This window comes from Monodon monoceros, unplaced genomic scaffold (assembly GCF_005190385.1).
Source record: "Monodon monoceros isolate NGI ecotype Baffin Bay Population unplaced genomic scaffold, NGI_Narwhal_1 Super_Scaffold_2, whole genome shotgun sequence".
In the NCBI taxonomy this organism is placed as follows: domain Eukaryota; kingdom Metazoa; phylum Chordata; class Mammalia; order Artiodactyla; family Monodontidae; genus Monodon; species Monodon monoceros.
Genome location: NW_021703776.1, coordinates 30199585 through 30220905, shown reverse-complemented (window position 1 = coordinate 30220905; position 21321 = coordinate 30199585). Strand labels below are relative to the sequence as shown.

General features: G+C 41.5%; 1 protein-coding gene across 1 annotated transcript; it reads left to right on the top strand.

Moving 5' to 3' along the window:
- The first annotated feature begins 3346 nt into the window (after positions 1–3346).
- Positions 3347–21302, top strand: MALSU1 (mitochondrial assembly of ribosomal large subunit 1). Its single transcript, XM_029233838.1, has 4 exons — positions 3347–3603; positions 5354–5532; positions 19668–19749; positions 21087–21302. The coding sequence occupies exons 1-4, from the start codon at positions 3348–3350 to the stop codon at positions 21272–21274; spliced, it is 705 nt and encodes a 234-aa protein (XP_029089671.1). The 5' UTR covers position 3347; the 3' UTR covers positions 21275–21302.
- The last annotated feature ends 19 nt before the right edge of the window (positions 21303–21321 follow it).

Genomic DNA, 21321 nt, shown 5'->3' with positions numbered 1-21321 from the left:
GTGGGAAGTTGCAATCAGAGAAATGTCCTCTTCAGCTAGACCCAGGGACTGCGGAGAGGGCAGGGGTGCTGGTTTGGGAGATGACAGCAGAGGTACCTTCAAAGAGAACAGAGAGGAAGAACAGAGCAGGCTAAACTAGAGAAAGGCTGAGCAAGATTTCCTGGTGTACCCACACTTGACTCTGGGGCTCGTAACACAGCAACTGGCACATCATTGTTTAATAAATGAATGATTGAATTCATATAGTTTGGGGACTAGGAAGTTTATCAAGTCCAACCTTTGCTTACCCCATGCGTGGGTTTACTACGTATCTGTGTTTCCTAGTCTCTGGACCTTTTGGTTGCAAAGAATGTACTGCAATTCAATATAATTTTATTTAAAAACGTTGTTTCATTCACAACACCTTTTTGTCATGCGTGTGTTCAATGACTAATATTCAAAGAGCCACAGTTTTTAGTTATTCATTATCGTTAAATAGGTGGGGACCACTTCTCTCCAGCTCAGCTACCCTTCCCAACCTCACAGGGCAGCTCCTTCCACAACTGGGCAGCTGCAGCCATTGGTGAATATCCCTGCCTCGTTTAAGTTTCATCCTTTTTCTCGGATTTCCATTCTCTTTGTACTGTTTTTGCCCTCAGGAAGCCTTGCAGAGGGAAGGGCTAGGATTAAAATTACCTCTTTTATAAATCTAATTAATTCTAGATATGCTAAATTTGTGTATTTCTATTTAAAAATTATTTTGTTCTCCTCTTTGTAGATCTCCTAATTGGGAGCAGGAAAATCCTTTTAAGTAGAAGTTCAGCAACAGGGACTCATTGTTTTATAACCCTAGGGATAGGCACTGTCTGTCTCTCTTCGCCCCAAGTTCCCAGTGGAGTGTGGAGTCTGCATTGCCTCCCTGCTCATATATTTTCTGTTGGCTTGTCAGTCATGGCCTCTGTGCTGTAAGGACAGGGAGTGCAACCTGGAGTGGGCATTGAGGTCTACAATGCGATGAATTCTTGGTGTCCCAGGAAGCATGGAGCCTGTGGTTTGAGGGCATTCCAGAGCCCCACCAGGGGCCTCTCAAGTAGGAGGCTCCTATGTAGGAAGAACCTCCTCCACCATTTCTGCAATGAGCCTGTTTGTTGGACCAAAGTGCAGGCTCACATTCCCACCTCTTGCAGCATTGTTTCCTCAGATCTCAGAACCATTGCTCAATCTGGAGCTGGGCCTCTGGGCACCCAGGCGATCATTTCTCCCACAGCCTACAGGAATTGGTAGGGACCTGAAAGCTGCCAGCCCTACTTGTACTCATCTTCACAATGAAGGGTGTACTTTCTTCTCACATTGATGTGCAGTTTGCATACAATGGGTCATTCTGAGTAGACTTGTGATTCACGACCTCCCCAAGGACCCTCACCAAGGCCAAGAAACATTCCAGTGCCAGGTGCTGGGCTAAGGCAGGGAGGGGAAAGGTGAATAGTCCCTGCCCACTGGGAGCTTCCAGACAGGAGAGATGATGATTAGAGTAAATGTCAGCAGTATCATAGATTTGTATTTGAAAGTCCAAAATATTGTAGGGTCACATCAGCAGTTCTGTAGGAGCTAGAGAAGGAGCTGAGAGGAGGTGATAAATAAAAGGCTCAGGGAGATTGAGTCACTTCAGTCTTACGCTGCTAGTGAACAGAAGAGCTGGAAATAAATCTAAGTCTTTTCCAACGGGTTATCATCCAGTCGAACATGGTAAATGTTAAAGACATCTATGAACAAAGGGATGAAGGGCTTCTGAAGGAGTTTCTGAGTTTGTCATGCGCAAAGGTGGAAGAAGGGCACTCTAAAAAAATGGAATGGAATAGTATGTGCAAAGCTCAGCATGGAAAGATTTGTGTTTGGAAAACAGCAAAAAGCAGATGAGGCTAAAATAATTTTAGCGGGCAGCATGGAGGATGGAAAGAGTAGAGACGGATTGGAGACAGGAGAGCCAGGTAGGAGGCTGTCCCAGTAATTCGCCAAAAGCTGTTGAGGGCTCAGACTAAGGAAGGAACGGTGGGAATGAAGATGAGAAGTTGGATTCAAAAAGTATTTTGGAGGTGTAGCATAAGCAGGATTTGAGAATGGAATAGTTGTTGCAGGAAGATCCTGCAGTGAATGCAGTCCAGAATTTAGGAGATTTGGGGGGGGGGGATGATGACCCATTAAATGAGATGGCAAATACAGGTGGTAAAGCAGGTTTGGGGTGTTCAGAAAAAATAGTGGAAACGCAGAACTGATGGCAAATGCTGGAAGAAGCACCAAATCCATGCCTATGGGGAAATGGCAGTGAAGAGGATGAGACTTAACTTTATCTGTACCACTTTATTCTTATTTTCAAAAATAACTTGAAGCAATTGTGAATATTCTGGGTGGTACACACAGGTGCTCATATTAGTTTCTGTAGTTTTTAATTTTAAAAATTAATGCTTGGAGTTATTTCCTTAAAAGAAATCAAGTAATGTGTCAAGCATTTGGAGTACCTACTATGTGCTTGGCACTGTTCCAGGCATCCGAGATATTTGCCCCCTTCTACTAGCCTCTTCCTTTCAGAAGTTACCAGGCTGGAGTACAGAAACAGCTGCTGGTTCCAGCTTGGCCACAGGCAAGTCATTTTTCCTCCCTGGGTCTCTTTCAGCTCTCACATCCTAGGATTCAATACTGTAACTGCAACTCAGCATTCCTTATTCTCACCGAGGTGAGCGCCACAGCGCAGTCCATTAGCATAAAATAACTCCATTCGGGGAGTGTCCCTGAAGGGCTGACCTACTAAGAACGTTTTCCAAATGGTCCTTAATCTCTGCCTCCCACCCAACCCCCGCCCAGGATAACAGATGTTCCTCATGGGATTTCAAATTTGCAAGGGAATCTTGACAACTTCTTTGGTAATGGGCTTGTCCTAATTCCAGTCTAATCAACAGAAGCAACTTCCGTACTTTCAGCTTTAGGTGCTGCGGAGAGAACAGATAAAAACAAAAATTTCTGCCTTCATGCTGTTTACATTCCAGTGAACGGAGACATCAAGGAAAAATAAGAACAATTCAAGGAAGACACAACGCGTCAGTATGGTGCAGGGGAACGCAAGGTGAGTAGTGACATCCTGGTCCTTTGACGCCTACAAAACCGAATCCCGAATCCCTAAATTCTTCCGGGTCACTGTCGGGTTACCCTCCTCCTCCCACTCCGCCCACGGCCCCACCTTCTGGCCCTGGCCACGCCCACGCTCCTGACGTCAATTTTCCAAGCCCTGCCGCGTTGACCTGGCCTATGGTAAGCCGCAGGCCCGCTCGAGCCCCATTAAGCCCCGCCTCGTGAGTCGACGCGTGGCGACGGCTATGGGGCCGTGGGGCTGCGTGGCGCTGCGGCTCAGGGTGCTGCTGTGGCGCCGGGCCTTCTCCCCGGGAGCGTGGCCCGCGGCGGCCGCGGGGCTCAGGCTTCGGCTGCTGTCCGTGGGGCGGCTTCCGGTGGGACCGACGCTCGGCAAGGTCTGCCCGGCCCCCGACCGAGCGTGCAGCCTGCACGGCGGGCCGGGCCTGGAGGAGCGGGCGGAGGGAACAGCCGGCGAGGGGCGCCCGGAGTCAGGCACCGGAGGTACGGGCGAGGAGGAGGGAGCCGGGTCCCAGCTAAAGAGGCTGAATTCCTCTCTTTTTGTATTTCTCATGGGGTCACAAAACTCCTACAGAGCAGAACTGGAAGGGACTGCAAAGGTTGTCGGCACCAACTTTGCATTTCACAGTGAGATCAAGAGATGGACTGAAGTCTCCCAAACCCCAGGCGTCTGTCCGAACGGCCACGTCGGACCCCTGGCATCACAACCTCACCGTCCTCATCCCCCTTCACACTTTGTCTAGGGTTCCGAGAAATGGACTTGTCGAGAATGTTGGGGCTTGAGGATTCTGAGGAAGATCCAGGGTCTGGGGGCTCAGGGGTGCGTAAGAAGCGCTAATAGGAGATGGGGCCAAGTTAAGAGCCTCTAAGTATTGTAAGCTTTTAGAAACTTGAGAGGTGGTAAACAGATCACACCTGTGAAAGGATGCAGTATGAGAGGGAGAGATTAGCCACTAGGGCCCTGGGAGTCAGCTTTAGAACTGAAGAGAGCTGTTAAGTCCACAGGCTCTTACACACCATGGTGAAGAGCTGAATATCTAAATCTCTAGAGGAAAAACAAAAAACGTTTTTCACAGATAACAGTTGTTACATAACCCAACTGGCATTGTAAGAAAACCTCGAAAGTTCAAAATGAGAATTGCTGTTAAAATTTTAACCCTCCGATTGGTAGATTTGGGGCCACACACTTACTCGCTAGTTCTCAGTTTCTCTCTCAAATGAAGGTTGTGGACAGATACTACCCAAGAGCCCTTCCAGTTCACAGTTCTAGTTCTGTGACCCTTTGTGGCTGGAATTCAATTTAATGTGCCCCAAGATATTACCACCTCCCCAAATTGTGCTCCAGTTTTCCTCCCCTTTTTAAAATTATTATATTAACCATTATTATTATTTTATTTCTATGTTTTTTGGCTGTGTTGGGTCTTTGTTGCTCCGCATGGGCTTTCTCTAGTTGCAGCGAGCGGGGGCTGCTCTTCGTTGTGGTGCGCGGCATTCTCACTGCGGTGGCCTCCCCTGTTGCAGAGCACGGGCTCTAGGCACGCGGCCCTCAGTAGCTGTGCCACGCAGGCCCAGCAGCCGTGGCGCGCAGGCTTAGTTGCTCTGCAGCATGTGGGATCTTCCCGGACCAGGGCTCGAACCCGTGTCCCCTGCATTGGCAGGTGGATTCTTAACCACTGAGCCACCAGGGAAGTCCCGTTTTCCTCTCTTTGATTTTTTTTTTTTTTTTTTTTTTTTTTGTGGTACTTGGCCCTCTCACTGTTGTGGCCTCTCCCGTTGTGGAGCACAGGCTCCGGACGCGCAGGCTCAGTGGCCATGGCCCACGGGCCCAGCCTCTCCGCGGCATGCGGGATCTTCCCGTGTCCCCTGCATCGGCAGGTGGACTCTCAACCACTACGCCACCAGGGAAGCCCTCCTCTCTTTGAATAGCAGTTCTCTGCTTGAGCTGTGTTACTCATTTTCTCAGGTACTAGAACAGAAAGCCATCGTTACTGATGTCTGGTTCTACTTACATGTGCTAATAGGAAAGGATGTGTGTGGTGGCTGTCTGTGACCTGCGCACCCTTCCCATAAGTTGAGCAGTGCTGTATGAAACCAGTGCCCAGCTTCAATTTCCAGGAGGCCTAAACACCTTCATGGAGGAATGGTTTCGCTGTCAGCTGCCCGCATCTCTGGGTGCATATCGTGTCTGTCTTTACTTGGCCACCTGACAAAAGCAGATCTTTGTGCATTTCAGATCATACTGGTCCCAAGTTTGACATCGATATGCTGGTTTCACTTCTGAGGCAAGAAAATGCAAGAGACATTTGTGTCATCAAGGTTCCTCCAGAAATGAAATATACAGATTACTTTGTAATTGGTAGTGGAACTTCTACTCGACACTTACATGCCATGGCCTACTACATTGTGAAAATGGTAGGATGCTTTCTTTTTCTTTGGAACCTTTAACTTAATGGAATAGTGTCAATGCATCAGGCGGAAGAGCAACATTTAAAAACTAAACCCTAAGATTATATAAGAAGCCCAGATTTTTAGAATTTGCATGAGTGTTTTATGTTCTTTGATAGTGAACGTTATGGGAACCAATATCTAGCCTTAGTGGGTCAAGATATTTTACATTCTTGTCTCTTGTGACAAGAAAAATAATACAAAAAAAATATTACCTGAGGCAGGCTAGAAGACAGTATAACCCAGAGGGATTTCTAGAGCAAAACTGTCCAGTGTGACACCCACTAGCCCCATGTGGCTATGTAATTATAAAATAAAACTAAAAATTCAGTTCTTCAGTTGTACTAGCCACATTTCAGGTGCTTGGTGGCCACATGTGGCTAATGGCTACCATACTGGACACAAATATAAAACATTTCCATAGTTGCAGAAACTTCTATTGGATAGTGCTGGCCTAGAGTTTAATTCAAATGTTTGAGCATGTCCAGTGTTCCCAGGCACGGTGCTGGGTATTGGGAAGATAAAAATGAAAAAGATTTAGTTCTTACCCTCCCCATTCACAGGTCTAGTTGAGGAAAGAGAAGGAAGTTCATTTTCCAACTAGATTGAATAGGAATCAGAATGAGGAAGAAAGTGTACTTGGAAGCGGATTCTGATACCACTCTAGAGGGGAACATACTTCTTTCACCCTGTTGGAAATTGGTCAGAGAGGGAACAGTTAAGACCAAAAGAATAGCTGGGATTGCCTAGAGAAGGGTGGTAAAATAAGGGGACTGAGAAGAAAACCCTGGTGCAACATGGCAGAACAAAGGAAGATTCAAAAAGAGGGGGTAGTTGGAGAGACTAAGAGAACTAGGGGGGCATGGAAAAGTTAAAAGGCAGGATCCTAGGGTCTCTGTCAGATGTAATAGTAAGACAGAGTAAGTAAGACTTAGAAGTGACCATTGGACTTGGAGATATAAAAAGAATGAGAGATTTTTCAGAGAAAGTTTCTGTGGAAGAGTAAGGGAGGGGAATAGAAATTCCTTTTGCAAAAATTTTAGATGAGGGAGAAAAATGCAAGGTCAAGAAAGTTTTGTTCTTGTTTATGGTAAAATATACGTTACAAAACTGAACATTTTAGCCATTTTTAGGTGTACAGTTAAGTGATGTTAATTACATTCACATTGTTGTGCAACCATTACCACTATCCATCTCCAGAACGTTTTTCTTTTTTCATCTTGCAAAAAACTCTGTACACATTAAACAATAACTTCCCATTCTTCCTTCCCCCAGCCTCTGGCGTCCCCCATACTGCTTTCTGTCTCTGTGAATTTGACTACACTGATAAGTACCTCCTTGAGTGGAATCATACTCTAATTTTCCTTTTGTGACTGGCTTATTTCACTTAGCATAATATTTTTCAAGGTTCATCTGTGTTGTAGCATGTGTCAGAATTTCCTTCTTTTAAGACTGATTATTTTAGTGTATGTATATACCACATTTTATCTTATTCACCCATTGGTGGGCATTTGGGTTGCTTCCACCTTTTGGCTATTGTGAATAATGCTGCTATAAACACGAGTGTAGAAATACCTGTTCAGATCCCTGCTTTTAATTTCATAAGTGGAATTGCCAGATCATGGTAATTCTGTGTTTAATATTTTGAGGAACCATCACACTTTTACACAGTAGTTGCACCAGTTTACATTCCCACCAGCAGTGCACAACGGTTCCAATTTTTCTACGTCCTCACCAGTTGTTATTTTCTGGTTTGTTGATAATATTGATAGTAATCCTAATGAGAGTGAAGTGGTACCTTGTTGTGCTTTTGATTTACATTTCCCTAAATTAGTGATGTTGAGCATCTTTTCTCATGGTTATTAACCATTTGTGTATATTTGGAGAAATGCCTATTCAGGTCGTTTGCCCATGTTTTTTTGTTTTTTTGTTTTTGTTTTTTTTTTTTTGCAATACGCGGGCCTCTCGCTGCTGTGGCCTCTCCCGCTGCGGAGCACAGGCTCCGGATGCGCAGGCTCAGCGGCCATGGCTCATGGGCCCAGCCGCTCTGCGGCATATGGGATCTTCCCGGACCAGGGCACGAACCCGTGTCCCCTGCATCGGCAGGCGCACTCCCAACCACTGCGCCACCAGGGAAGTCCCGTGCCCATGTTTTAATCGAGTTTTTTTTTTATTGTGAAGTTGTAGGAGTTCTCTGTATATTCTGGATATAAATCCCGTATCATCTATGTGATTTGCAAATATTTTCTCCCATTCTGTAGGTTGCCTTCTTACTCTGTTCATTGTGTCCTTTAACGCACCAAAGTTTTAAATTTTTCTGCTGTTGTCTTTGGTCTCATATCCAAGAAATCATTGCGAAATCCAATGTCATGAAGCTTTTCTACTGTGTTTTGTTTTTCTTTTTTTTGGATTACTTTATGTTTTTATTTTTTTGAATTTTAGAATTTTATTTTTTTATACAGCAGGTTCTTATTAGTTATCCATTTTATACATATTAGTGTATATATGTCAAACCCAATCTCCCAGTTCATCACACCACCACCTGCCCCCTCCACTTTCCCCCCTTGGTGTCCATACGTTTGTTCTCTACATCTGTGTCTCTATTTCTGCCCTGCAAACCAGTTCATCTGTACCATTTTTCTGGATTCCACATATATGCGTTAATATGCAATATTTGTTTTTCTCTTTCTGACTTACTTCACTCTGTATGACAGTCTCTAGATCCATCCATGTCTCTACAAATGACCCAATTTTGTTCCTCTGTATGGCTGAGTAATATTCCATTGTATATATGTACCACATCTTCTTTATGCATTCGTCTGTCGATGAGCAATTAGGTTGCTTCCATGTCCTGGCTATTGTCAGTAGTGCTGTAATGAACACTGGGGGTGCATGTGTCTTTTTGAATTATGGTTTTCTCTGGGAATATGCCCAGTAGTGGGATTGCTGGGTCATATGGTAATTCTATTTTTAGTTTTTAAGGAACCTCCATACTGTTCTCCATAATGGCTGTATCAATTTACATTCCCACCAACACTGCACGTGGGTTCCCTTTTCTCCACACCCTCTCCAGCATTTGTTGTTTGTAGATTTTCTGATAATGCCCATTATAACCAAAGTGAGGTGGTACCTCATTGTAGTTTTGATTTGCATTTCTCTAATAATTAGTGATGTTTAACATCTTTTCATGTGCTTCTTGGCCATCTGTATGTCTTCTTTGGAGAAATGTCTATTTAGGTCTTCTGCCCATTTTTGGATTGGGTTGTTTGTATTTTTAATATTGAGCTGCATGAGCTGTTTATATATTTTGGAGATTAATCCTTTCTCCGTTGATTCGTTTGCAAATATTTTTTCCCATTCTGAGGGTTGTCTTTTCGTCTTGCTTGTAGTTTCCTTTGCTTTGCAAAAGCTTTTAAGTTTCATTAAGTCCTATTTGTTTATTTTTGTTTTTATTTCCATTACTTTAGGAGGTGGATCAAAAGAGATCTTGCTGTGGTTTATGTCAGAGAGTGTTCTTCCTATGTTTTCCTCTAAGAGTTTTATAGTGTGCACTCTTACATTTAGGTCTCTAATCCATTTTGAGTTTATTTTTGTGTATGGTGTTAGGGAGTGTTCTACTTTCATTCTTTTACATGTAGCTGTCCAGTTTTCCCAGCACCACTTATTGAAGAGACTGCCTTTTCTCCATTGTATATCCTTGCCTCCTTTGTCATAGATTAGTTGACCATAGGTGCATGGGTTTATCTCTGGGCTTTCTATCCTGTTCTGTTGATCTATATTTTTGTTTTTGTGCCAGTACCGTATGGTCTTGATTACTGTAGCTTTGTAGTATAGTCTGAAGGGAGTCTGATTCCTTCAGCTCCATTTTTTTCCCTCAAGACTGATTGCTTTGGCTATTCGGAGTCTTTTGTGTCTCCATACAGATTTTAAGATTTCTTGTTCTAGTTCTGTAAAAAATGCCATTGGTAATTTGATAGGGATTGCATTGAATCTGTAGATTGCTTTGGGTAGTATAGTGATTTTCACAATATTGATTCTTCCAATCCAAGAACATGGTATATCTCTCCATCTGTTTGTATCATCTTAATTTCTTTCGTCAGTGTCTTATAATTTTCTGCATACAGGTGTTTTGTCTCCCTAGTTAGGTTTATTCCTAGGTATTTTATTCTTTTTGTTGCAATGGTAAATGGGAGTGTTTCCTTACTTTCTCTTTCAGGTTTTTCATCATTAGTGTGTAGGAATGCAAGAGATTTCTGTGCATTAATTTTGTATCCTGCAACTTTACCAGATTCATTGATTAGCTCTAGTAGTTTTCTGGTGGCATCTTTAGGATTCTCTATGTATAGTACCATGTCTTCTGCAAACAGTGACAGTTTTACTTCTTTTACAATTTGTATTCCTTTTATGTCTTTTTCTTCTCTGATTGCCATGGCTAGGACTTCCAAAACTATGTTGAATAATAGTGGTGAGAGTGGACATCCTTGTCTTGTTCCTGATCTTAGAGGAAATGCTTTGTTTTTCACCATTGAGAATGACGTTTGCTGTGGGTTTGTCCTATATGGCCTTTATTATGTTGAGGTAGCTTCCCTCTATGCCCACTTCCTGGAGAGTTTTTATCATAAATTGGTGTTCAGTTTTGTCAAAAGCTTTTTCTGCATCTATTGTGATGATCATATGGTTTTTATTCTTCAATTTGTTAATATGGTATATCACATTGATTTGTGTATATTGAAGAATCCTTGCATCCCTGGGATAAATCCCACTTGATCATGGTGTATGGTCCTTATAATGTGTTGTTGGATTCTGTTTGCTAGTATTTTGTTGAGGATTTTTGCGTCTATATTCATCAGTGATATTGGTCTGTAATTTTCCTTTTTTGTAGTGTCTTTGTCTGGTTTTGGTATCAGGGTGATGGTGGCCTCATAGAATGAGTTCAGAAGTGTTCCTTCCTCTGCAATTTTTTGGAAGAGTTTGAGACGGATGGGTGTTAGGTCTTCTCTAAATGTTTGATAGAATTCACCTGTGAAGCCATCTGGTCCTGGACTTTTGTTGGAAGATTTTTAATCGCAGTTTCAATTTCATTACTTGTGATTGGTTTGTTCTTATTTTCTATTTCTTCCTAGTTCACTCTTGGAAGGTTATACATTTCTGAGAGTTTGTCAGTTTCTTCCAGGTTGTCCAGTTTATTGGCATAGAGTTGCTTGTAGTTTCTCAGGATGGTTTGTATTTCTGTGGTGTCTGATGCAACTTCTTTTTCATTTCTAATTTTATTGATATGAGTCCTCTCCCTCTTTTTCTCCCTTTTTTTTGGCTAGTGGTTTATCAACTTTGTTTACCTTCTCAAAGAACCAGCTTTTAGTTCTATTGATCTTTGCTATTGTTTTCTTTGTTTCTGTTTCATTTATTTCTGCTCTGAACTTTACGATTTCTTTCCTTCTGCTAACTTTGGGTTTTGTTCGTTCTTCTTTCTCTAGTTCCTTTAGGTGTAAGGTTAGTTTGAGATTTTTCTTGTTTCTTGAGGTAGGCTTGTATTGCTATAAACTTCCCTCTTAGAACTGCTTTTGCTGCATCGCATAGTCTTTGGATCTTCATGTTTTCGTTGTAATTTGCCTCTAGGTATTTTTTCATTTCCTCTTTGATTTCTTCAGTGATCTCTTAGTAACGTATTGTTTAGCCTCCATGTGTTTGTTTTTTACGTTTTTATCCCTGTAATTGATTTCTAATCTCATAGCGTTGTGGTCAGAAAAGATGCTTGATATGATTTCAATTTTCTTAAATTTACTGGGGCTTGAATTGTGACCAAAGATGTGATCTGTCCTGGAGAATTGTCCGTGTGCACTTGAGAAGAAAGTGTAATCTGCTGTTTTCAGATAGAATGTCCAAAAATATCAATTAAATCTATCTGGTCTATTGTGTCATTTAAAGCTTGTGTTTCCTTATTCATTTTCTGTTTGGATGATGTGTCCACTGGTTTAAGTGAGGTGTTAAAGTCCCCCACTATTTTTGTGTTACTGTCGATTTCTTCTTTTATAGATGTTAGCAGTTGCTTTATGAATTGAGGTGCTCCTCTGTTGGGTGCATATATATTTATAATTGTTATATCTTCTTGGATTGATCCCTTGATCATTATGTAGTGTCCTTCCTTGTCTCTTATAACATTATTTTATTTTATTTTTTACCCCTTTATAACTGTATAGTGATCTTATTTGCCTCTTGTTACAGTTTTAGCTTAAAGTCTGTTTTGTCAGATGTAAGTGTAGCTACCCCTCCTCTCTTTCTATTTTTATTTACATGGAATGTATTTTTCCATCACTTCACTTTCAGTCTGTGTGTGTCTGTAAAGCTGAAGTGAATCTTTTGTAGGCAGCATATGGTTGAAATTTTTTTTTAACATCTTTATTGGAGTATAATTGCTTTACAATGGTGTGTTAGTTTCTGCTTTACAACAAAATGAATCAGTTATATATATACATATGTTCCCATATCTCATCCCTCTTGCGTCTCCCTCCCTCCCACCCTCCCTATCCCACCCCTCCAGGCCATCACAAAGCACCGAGCTGATCTCCCTGTGCTATGCGGCTGCTTCCCACTAGCTATCTACCTTACGTTTGGTAGTGTTTATATGTCCATGCCTCTCTTTCGCTTTGTCACAGCTTACCCTTCCCCCTCCCCAACATTCTTTATTTTAAAGTTTATTTTATCTGATATGAGTATTGCTATTCCAGGTTTCTTTTGATTTCCATTTGCATGGGTTATCTTTTACCATCCCCTCACTTTTCACTCTGTATGTGTCCCTAGGTCTGAAGTGGGTCTCTTGTAGACAGCATATATATGGGTCTTGTTTTTGTATCCATTCAGCAAGCCTGTGTCTTTTGGTTGGAGCATTTAATCCATTCACGTTTAAGGTAATTATCGATATGTATGCTCCTATGACCATTTTCTTAATTGTTATGGGTTTGTTTTTGTAGGTCCTTTTCTTCTCTTGTGTTTCCCACTTAGAGAAGTTCCTTTAGCATTTGTTGTAGAGTTGGTTTGGTGGTGCTGAATTCTCTTTTGCTTCTCTGTAAAGCTTTTGATTTCTCCATCAAATCTGAATGAGATCCTTGCTGGGTAGAGTAATCTTGGTTGTAGGTTCTTCCCTTTCATCACTTGAAATATATCATGGCACTCCCTTCTGGCTTGTAGAGTTTCTGCTGAGAAATCAGCTGTTTAACCTTATGGGAGTTCCCTTGTATGTTATTTGTCATTTTTCCCTTGTTGCTTTCAATAATTTTTCTTTGTCTTTAATTTTTGTCAGTTTGATAACTATGTGTCTCGGTGTGTTTCTGCTTGAGTTTATCCTTCCTGGGACTCTCTGTGCTTCCTGGACTTGGGTGGCTATTTCCTTTCCCACGTTAGGGAAGTTTTTGACTATAATCTCTTCAAATATTTTCTCGGGTCCTTTCTGTCTCTCTTCTCCTTCTGGCACCCCTATGATGCGAATGTTGTTGCATTTAATGTTGTCCCAGAGGTCTCTTAGGCTGTCTTCATTTCTTTTCATTCTTTTTTCTTTATTCTGTTCCACGGCAGTGAATTTCACCATTCTGTCTTCCAGGTCACTTATCTGTCTTCTGCCTCAGTTATTCTGCTATTGGTTCCTTCTAGTGTATTTTTCATTTCAGTTATTGTATTGTTTATCCCTGTTTGTTTGTTCTTTAATTCTTCTAGGTCTTTGTTAAACATTTCTTGCACCTTCTCGATCTTTGCCTCCATTCTTTTTCCGAGGTCCTGGATCATCTTCACTATCATTATTCTGAATTCTTTTTCTGGAAGGTTGCCTCTCTCCACTTCATTTAGTTGTTTTTCTGGGGGTTTATCTTTTTCCTTCATCTGGTACATAGCCCTCTGCCTTTTCATCTTGTCTCTCTTTCTGTGGATATGGTTTTTGTTCCACAGGCTGCAGGGCTGTAGTTCTTCTTGCTTCTGCTGTCTGCCCTCTGGTGGAAGAGGCTATCTAAGAGGCTTGTGCAAGTTTCCTGATGGGAGGGACTGGTGGTGGGTAGAGCTGGGTGTTGCTCTGGTGGGCAGAGCTCAGTAAAACTTTAATCCGCTTGTCTACTGATGGGTGGGGCTGGTTTCCCTCCCTGTTGGCTGTTTGGCCTGAGGTGACCCAACACTGGAGCCCACCCGGCTCTTTGGTGGGGCCAATAGCAGACTCTGGGAGGGCTCACACCAAGGAATACTTCCCAGAACTTCTGCTGCCAGTGTCCTTGTCCTCACGGTGGGCCACAGCCACCCCCTGCCTCTGCAGGGGACCCTCCAACAGTAGCAGGTAGGTCTGATTCAGTGTCCTATGGGGTCACTGCTTCTTTCCCTGGGTCCCGATGCGCACACTACTTTGTGTGTGCCCTCCAAGAGTGGACTCTGTTTCCCCCAGTCGTGTTGGAGTCCTGCAATCAAATCCCACTAGCCTTCAAAGTCTGGTTCTCTAGGAATTCCTCCTCTTGTTGCCGGACCCCCAGGTTGGGAAGTCTGGCGTGGGGCTCAGAACCTTCACTCCAGTGGGCGTACTTCTGTGGTATAAGTGTTCACCAGTTTGTGAGTCACCATCCAGCAGTTACGGGATTTGATTTTATTGTGATTGTGCCCCTCCCACCATCTCATTGTGGCTTCTCCTTTGTCTTTGGTTGTGGGGTATCTTATTTGGTGAGTTCCAGTGTCTTCCTGTTGATGATTGTTCAGCAGTTAGTTGTGATTCTGGTGCTCTTGCAAGAGGGAGTGAGCGCACCTCCTTCTACTCTGTCATCTTGAACCAATCTTATCCACTGTGTTTTCTTCTAAGAGTTTTATAGTTTTAGGTTTCGTGTTTGGGTCTTTGGTATTCAGTTAGTTTTTGTAGATGGTGTCAGGTAAAGACTCCAGCTTCATTCTCTTGCATGTAGATATCTAGTTTTCCCAGCACCATTTGTTGAAAGGACTGCCTTTCCCTATTGAATGGACTTGGCACCCTTGTTGAAAAATCATTTGACCATATGGGCTCTTTGTTTTGTTCCAGTGGTCTATAAGTTTATCTTAATCACTGTTTTGATTACTGTAGCTTTGTAGTAAGTTTTTAAATCAGGAAACTTGAGATCTTCAACTGTGCTCTTCCCTTTCAAGATTGTTTTTGGCTATTTGGGGTCTCTTTAGAGTACATATAAATTTTAGGATGGATTTTTCTATTTCTACAAAAAAAAGTCACTGGGTTTTTGATAGAGATTGATTGTATTGAGTCTGTAGATAAAGTATTAACAATATTGTGTTCCAATTCATGGATACAGATTATTGTATTTCAGTGTACGAGTCTTGCTTCCATGGTTATGTTTATTTCTAAGTATTTTATCCTTTTTGATTTTATTGTAAATAGAAATATTTTCTTTTTAAAAAAAATTAATTTATTTATTGATGGCTGAGTTGGGTCTTCGTTGCTGCACACAGCCTTCCTCTGGTTGCAGTGAGCGGGGGCTACTCTTCGTTGTGGTGTGTGGGCTTCTCATTGCGGTGGCTTCTCTTGTTGTGGAGCACAGGCTCTAGGCGTACAGGCTTCAGTAGCTGTGGCATGCAGGCTCAGTAGTTGTGGCTCACAGGCTCTAGAGCGCAGGCGCAGTAGTTGTGGTGCGCGGGCTTAGTTGCTCCGCGGCACGTGGGATCTTCCTGGGCCAGGGCTCGAACCCGTGTCCCTTGCGTTGGCAGGCAGATTCTTAACCACTGCGCCACCAGGGAAGCCCTAGGGTTTTCTGTGTATAAAGAGCATGTCATCTGCAAATTGAGACAATTTTATTTCTTCCTATCCAATTTTGTTACTTTTTTCTTTTGTTTTCCCTTGCTCTAATTGCCATGGCTAGAACTTCCAGTACTGTGTTGAGTAGAAGGTGGCAAAAGTGGGCATTCTGTGTTGTTCCTGATCTGAGAGGAAAAACTTTCAGTTTTTTGCCATCAAGTATGATGATAGCTAATCTCCATGGGCTCTTCATGTATGGCCTTTATTACCTTAAGGTAGGTTTGGGTTTTTTTTGCTTATCTCTGTTGAGTTTTTATCATGAAAGGGTATTGAACTTTGTCAAATGCTTTTTCTGCATAAATTTGAAATGATCCTGTGGTTTTCATCTTTCGTTTTGTTAATGTGGTTTATTACATTGATTTTTAAAATTAATTAATCTATTTTTGGCTGTGTTGGGTCTTTGTTGCTGTGTGCGGGCTGTTTCTGGTAGTGGCAAGTGGGGGCTACTCTTTGTTGCGGTGTGCAGGCTTCTCATTGCGGTGGCTTCTCGTTGTGGAACACAGGCTCTAGGCGCGTGGGCTTCAGTAGTTGTGGCACGTGGGCTCAGTAGTTGTGGCTCATGGGCTCTAGAGCATAGGCTCTCGTAGTTGTGGCGCACGGGGTTAGTTGCTCCATGGCATGTGGGATCTTGTCAGACAAGGGCTCGAACCCATGTCCCCTACATTGGATTCCTAACCACTGTGCCACCAGGGAAGTCCCTACATTGGTTTTTTCATGTGGAATCATCCTTACATTCCAGAAATAAATCCCATGTGTTGATATATAATTCTTTGAATGCAGTATTGAATTAGGTTTGCTAGTAGTTCATTCAGGAGTTTTCCATCAGTATTCATCAAGGATATTGGCCTGTAGTGTTTTCTTATAGGGTCTTTGTCTGGTCTTGGTATCAGGTTAATGCTACTCCCATAGAATAAGTTAGGAAGTGTTCCCGCCTCTTCAGTTTTTTGGAAGAGTTTTAGCAAAATTTGATGTGAGCTTATGTTTAAGTATTTGGTAGAATTCACCAGTGAAGAAGCTGTGTGGTCCAGGGCTTTTCTTTGTTGGGAGGTTTTTTTCCTTCCTTCTTCTCTGTGTGTTCTTTTCTCTATACCCCACCCTTTCGTTTGAGATACAATTGTGTTGGGAGGTTTTTGATTAATGACTCAATCCTGTTGCTATTATTGAATAGGGCTGTTCATACTTTCTGTTTCTTCATGATGCAGTCTTGATCGGTTGTGTGTTTCTAGGAATCTGTCCATTTATTCTAGGTTTTCCAGTTTGTTGTGTCTCTAATGTCTCCTCACTCATTTCTGATTTTAGTTATCTGGGGGTTTATTGATCAATTTTGTTGATCTTTTTGAAAAATGAAATCTTGGTTTGATTTTTGTCTATTTTGTTTTAATTTGGTCATTGACTTCTTCCTTCTGCCAGCTTTAAGTTTAATTTGTTCATTTCCTAGTTCTTTTTATTTTATAATATTTATTGGACTATAGTTGATTGACAGTGTTGTGTTAGTTTCAGGTATACAGCAAAGTGAATCAGTTATACATACATCCACGCTTTTTTAGATTCCTTTCCCATATAGATCATTACAGAGTATTGTGTAGAGCTCCCTGTGCTATATACAGTAGGTCCTTATTAGTTATCTATTTCATATATAGTAGTGTGTATGTATCAATCCCAATCTCCCAATTTGTCCACCCCCGCCCACCCCCACCCCCCACTTCCCCCCCCCCGCCCCCGGTAACCATAAGTTTGTCTTCTAAACCTATGACTCTATTTCTGCTTTGTAAATAAGTTCATTTGTACCATTTTTTTTTAGATTCCACATATAAACAATATCATGATACTTGTCTTTGTCTGACTTCACTTAGTATGATAATCTCTAGGTCCATCCATGTGCCTGCAAATGGCATTCTTTCTTTCTTTTTTATGGCTGAGTAATATTCCATTGTATACAGGTACATCATCTTCTTTATCCGCTCCTCTGTCAATGGACATTTAGGTTGCTTCCATGTCTTGGCTATTGTAAATAGCACTGCAATGAACATTGGGATGCATGTGTCTTTTTGAATTATGGTTTTCTCTGGATATATGCCCAGGAGTGGGCTTGCTAGATCATATGGTAGTTCTGTATACATCTATATCTATATATCTATCTATATTTTTATATATCTATATCTCTTAAGGTAGGTTTTTTGACCATGCCGCATGGTGTGCAGGATCTTAGTTCCCCACCCAGGGATTGAAGCCACACCCCTGCAGTGTTAACCACTGGACTGCCAGGGAAGTCTCTCATATGGTAGTTCTATATTTAGTCTTTTGAGGAACCTCCATACTGTTCTCCATAGTGGCTGTACCAATTTGCATTCCCACCAACACTGTAGGAGGGTTCCCTTTTCTCCACATCCTCTCCAGCATTTATTTATTTATTTAAATTAACTTTTATTGGAGTATAGTTGAGTTACAGTGTTGTTAGTTTCTGCTGTACAGCAAAGCAAATCAGTTATACATATATCCACTCTTTTTTAGATTCTTTTCTCATATAGGTCATTACAGAGTATTGAGTAGAGTTCCCTCAATACTCTTATTAGTTCTTACAGTCGGTTCTTATTAGTTATATATTTTATATATAGTATCTACAGTATATGTCTATCCCAATCTCCCAGTTTATCCCCCCTCCCCCCCAGATAACCGTTTGTTTTCTATATCTGTGACTCTATTTGTTTTGTAAATAAGGTCATTTGTACCATTTTTTTAGATTCCACATATAAGTGATATCTTATGATATCTGTCTCATTTACTTCACTCAGTATGATAATCTCTAGGTCCATGTTGCTGCAAATGGCATTATTTCATTCTTTTTTATGGCCGAGTAATATTCCATTGTATATATGTACCACATCTTTATCCACTCCTCCAGCTATGGACATTTCAGTTGCTTCCATGTCTTGGCTTTTGTAAATAGTGCTGCAGTGAACATTGGGGTGCATCTGTCTTTTTCAATTATGGTTTTCTCTGGATATATGCCCAAGAGTGGGATTGCTGGGTCATATGGTAATTCTATTTTTAGTGTTTTAAGGAACCTCCATATTGTTCTCCATAGTGGTTGTATCAATTTACATTCCCACCAACAGTGCAAGAGGGTTCCCTTTTCTCCACACCCTCTCTAGCATTTATTATTTGTCGATTTTTTGATGGTGCATTTCCTAGTTCTTTAAGGTATAAATTCATGTTGTTGATTTGGGAACTATTTTTTTCATGTAAGCACATACAGCTATAAATTTCCTTCTTACTGCTGCTCTCACTGCATTCTGTAACTTCATTTGTCTCAAGATATTTTCTGATTTCCCTTGTGATTTCTTCTTTGATCCGTTTAAGGTAATAAAACAGTTGATTTCCACATATTTGTGGATTTTCTAGTTTTGCTTCTGTTGATTTCTAGTTCATTTCATTGTGATCAGAAAACATACTTTATATGAGTTTAATCTTTGAATTTATTAAGACTTGTTTTGTTGCCTAACATATGATCTATCCTGGAGAATGTTCCATGTGCACTTGAGAAAAGTGTGTATTCTGCTGTTGTTGGGTAGAATGTTCTGTTAATGTCTATTAGGTTCAATTGGTCTGTAGTGCTGTTCAAGTTCTCTATTTCCTTATTGATCCTCCATCCATTAATGCAAATGGGGTATTGAGTCTGCTATGTTACTGGGTTAGCTCTGATTTTTGGTTGGTGCATGTTTCTAATGTTATGTCATCTTGGTTGGTTGACCCTTTTATCATTATATAATGTCCTTGTCTTGTAATAGTATTTTTTTCTAACATTAGTGTATTTGTTGTTTTAGACCATTCATGGAATCTGCTGGGAAAGGAGATTATGGGATGATAAAGTCCCATTAACATTGTCATGAAGGTAGATGAGATGGAATCATTAAAACTGAGAAGACTAGCCTTAAAACAGGAAGGCAGCATCTGTCTCCCCTGAGAGGGAAAGGAAGCTGGGATGGACAGAAGGGATGATGTATGTGAGAAGTGGATATTGAGAGAGTTTAGGCCTGCCTCGGAGGCACCTTGGTAAATGAGTGAGTTGGCCCTGTCAGAAGGGTTTGGGCAGGAGGATTCAGGAGACAGGTGTAGGAGGCGGGTAGGATTTAAGGGGGAGAAAAGTTTCCGTATGTTTATATTAAGGGGCATGGTGTAGCTGTGAGGAATGAGTAAGTTAGTTGCCAAATTAAGACCAAGAAAAATACCCCCAGACGCTCAATAAGAACAGAGATTTTTCCCTATCCTCTTCCCCTTTAATATGTGCTCTGGTTTTTTTCAGTACAAATACCTGAAACGTAAAAGTGAGCCTCATGTTAAGATCGAAGGGAAGGACACAGATGACTGGCTCTGTGTGGACTTTGGTAAGTTATTTTGGCACATTCTACAGATAAATATTTGATATTGCACTAATCTTGAACTGTTTTCAGTTGTAAAAGGATTGAGATCTGTGTTTCTCCACATACATTTTTCTTTTTAACTTGAGAATTTTTTTATACAGCAGGTTCTTATCTCCACATACAATTTTTGAAGTGTGTCTAAAATAAGTTTTCTTATAACTTAGTTGGTCTCATTCACATGTGAAATCCTCATGTCACATGGTATGTATGTAAGTTGCCATACAGGTCAGAAAGCTGGTGGAGAACAGGATGGATAACATGGGAGAGATCCCCTAGTGGTGGTGGAAGGCACCTTGGGGTACACATAACCTTGGCCTTAAATAACTCAGATAAGGTGAAGGGCATTCTAGGCACAGGGAAGGACAAGAGCAGAGGACTAGAATTTTGAAAAGATTTAACAAATTTGGGTATTAATACATACATAGTTTCAGAGTATTTCCCCAAAAGATAGTTAATACAAAGGGAAAAACAGTAACTGAAGAACTGGGAAGGGTCTGAGATTTTATCTTACGTGTAAGCTAACAAGTTAGTCAAGGTTTGATGAAGCACAGTTTGTTACTCAGCAATAGTAGTAGCCAGCATCAAGCACCATTTTTGCACCAGGGTCCCTGAGCAACACAGGACCAGATGACACCTGTAAAGTTCTAAGAGAAGAACCCTGAGATTAGGGTATCTACATCTTTTATAATGGGCAGGAAGCAGGCCTGCATTTGCTCTGGTGGAAAACACTTTTTCGGCCAAGGCTGTATGTCAGGGTTTCTCAGCCTTGCCACTATTAACATTTTTGGCCAGGTAATTCAGGTGCTGAGGAATATTCTGTGCATTGTAGGATGTTCTTCTCTTCTCCACCCCCCCAACTGTGAAAATCAAAAATGTCCCTTATTGAAAACCACTGCTGTAAGCATACTTGTGCTTTGATCCAGAGGGAGACAGTAGTTCTGAGAATATTTGCCAACATCCTTAAAAATGTAGTCCAGAACAAAAGCCTGTCAGTGTTTTGCTCACAGGCTGTGCAGACAGTCCTTGGAGGACTGTCTCCCAAGCAAACCCCATCACGAGTAATGTTACATATTCACATCATATACCTCCTGTATGATGCACTGAGAAAAGCACAGCGTCACTTCTGTGGTATTTTTGCTGGATGGTGTCCACAATTTGCATTTCTAACAAGTTCTCAGGTAATGCTCATCTGGGGTTCACACTTTGAGAACCACTGTTCTAACTGTCACAGGTTTGTGAGATCACAAGGGTAAAAGCAGATGAACTGCTTCTTCATTGTAAGTCTTATCTGTCCTTGATAGGCAGCATGGTGATTCATTTGATGCTTCCAGAAACCAGAGAAACGTATGAATTAGAGAAATTATGGACCCTTCGTTCTTATGATGACCAGTTAGCTCAGATAGCACCTGAGACCTTACCTGAAGACTTCATTCTTGGAATAGAAGATGACACTTTATCTCTGGCTCCTGTGGAGTTTAAATGTGAATAAAATGGCATGAACTGCTTTAGTCACTTCAGATTTGGATTGAGTCACTT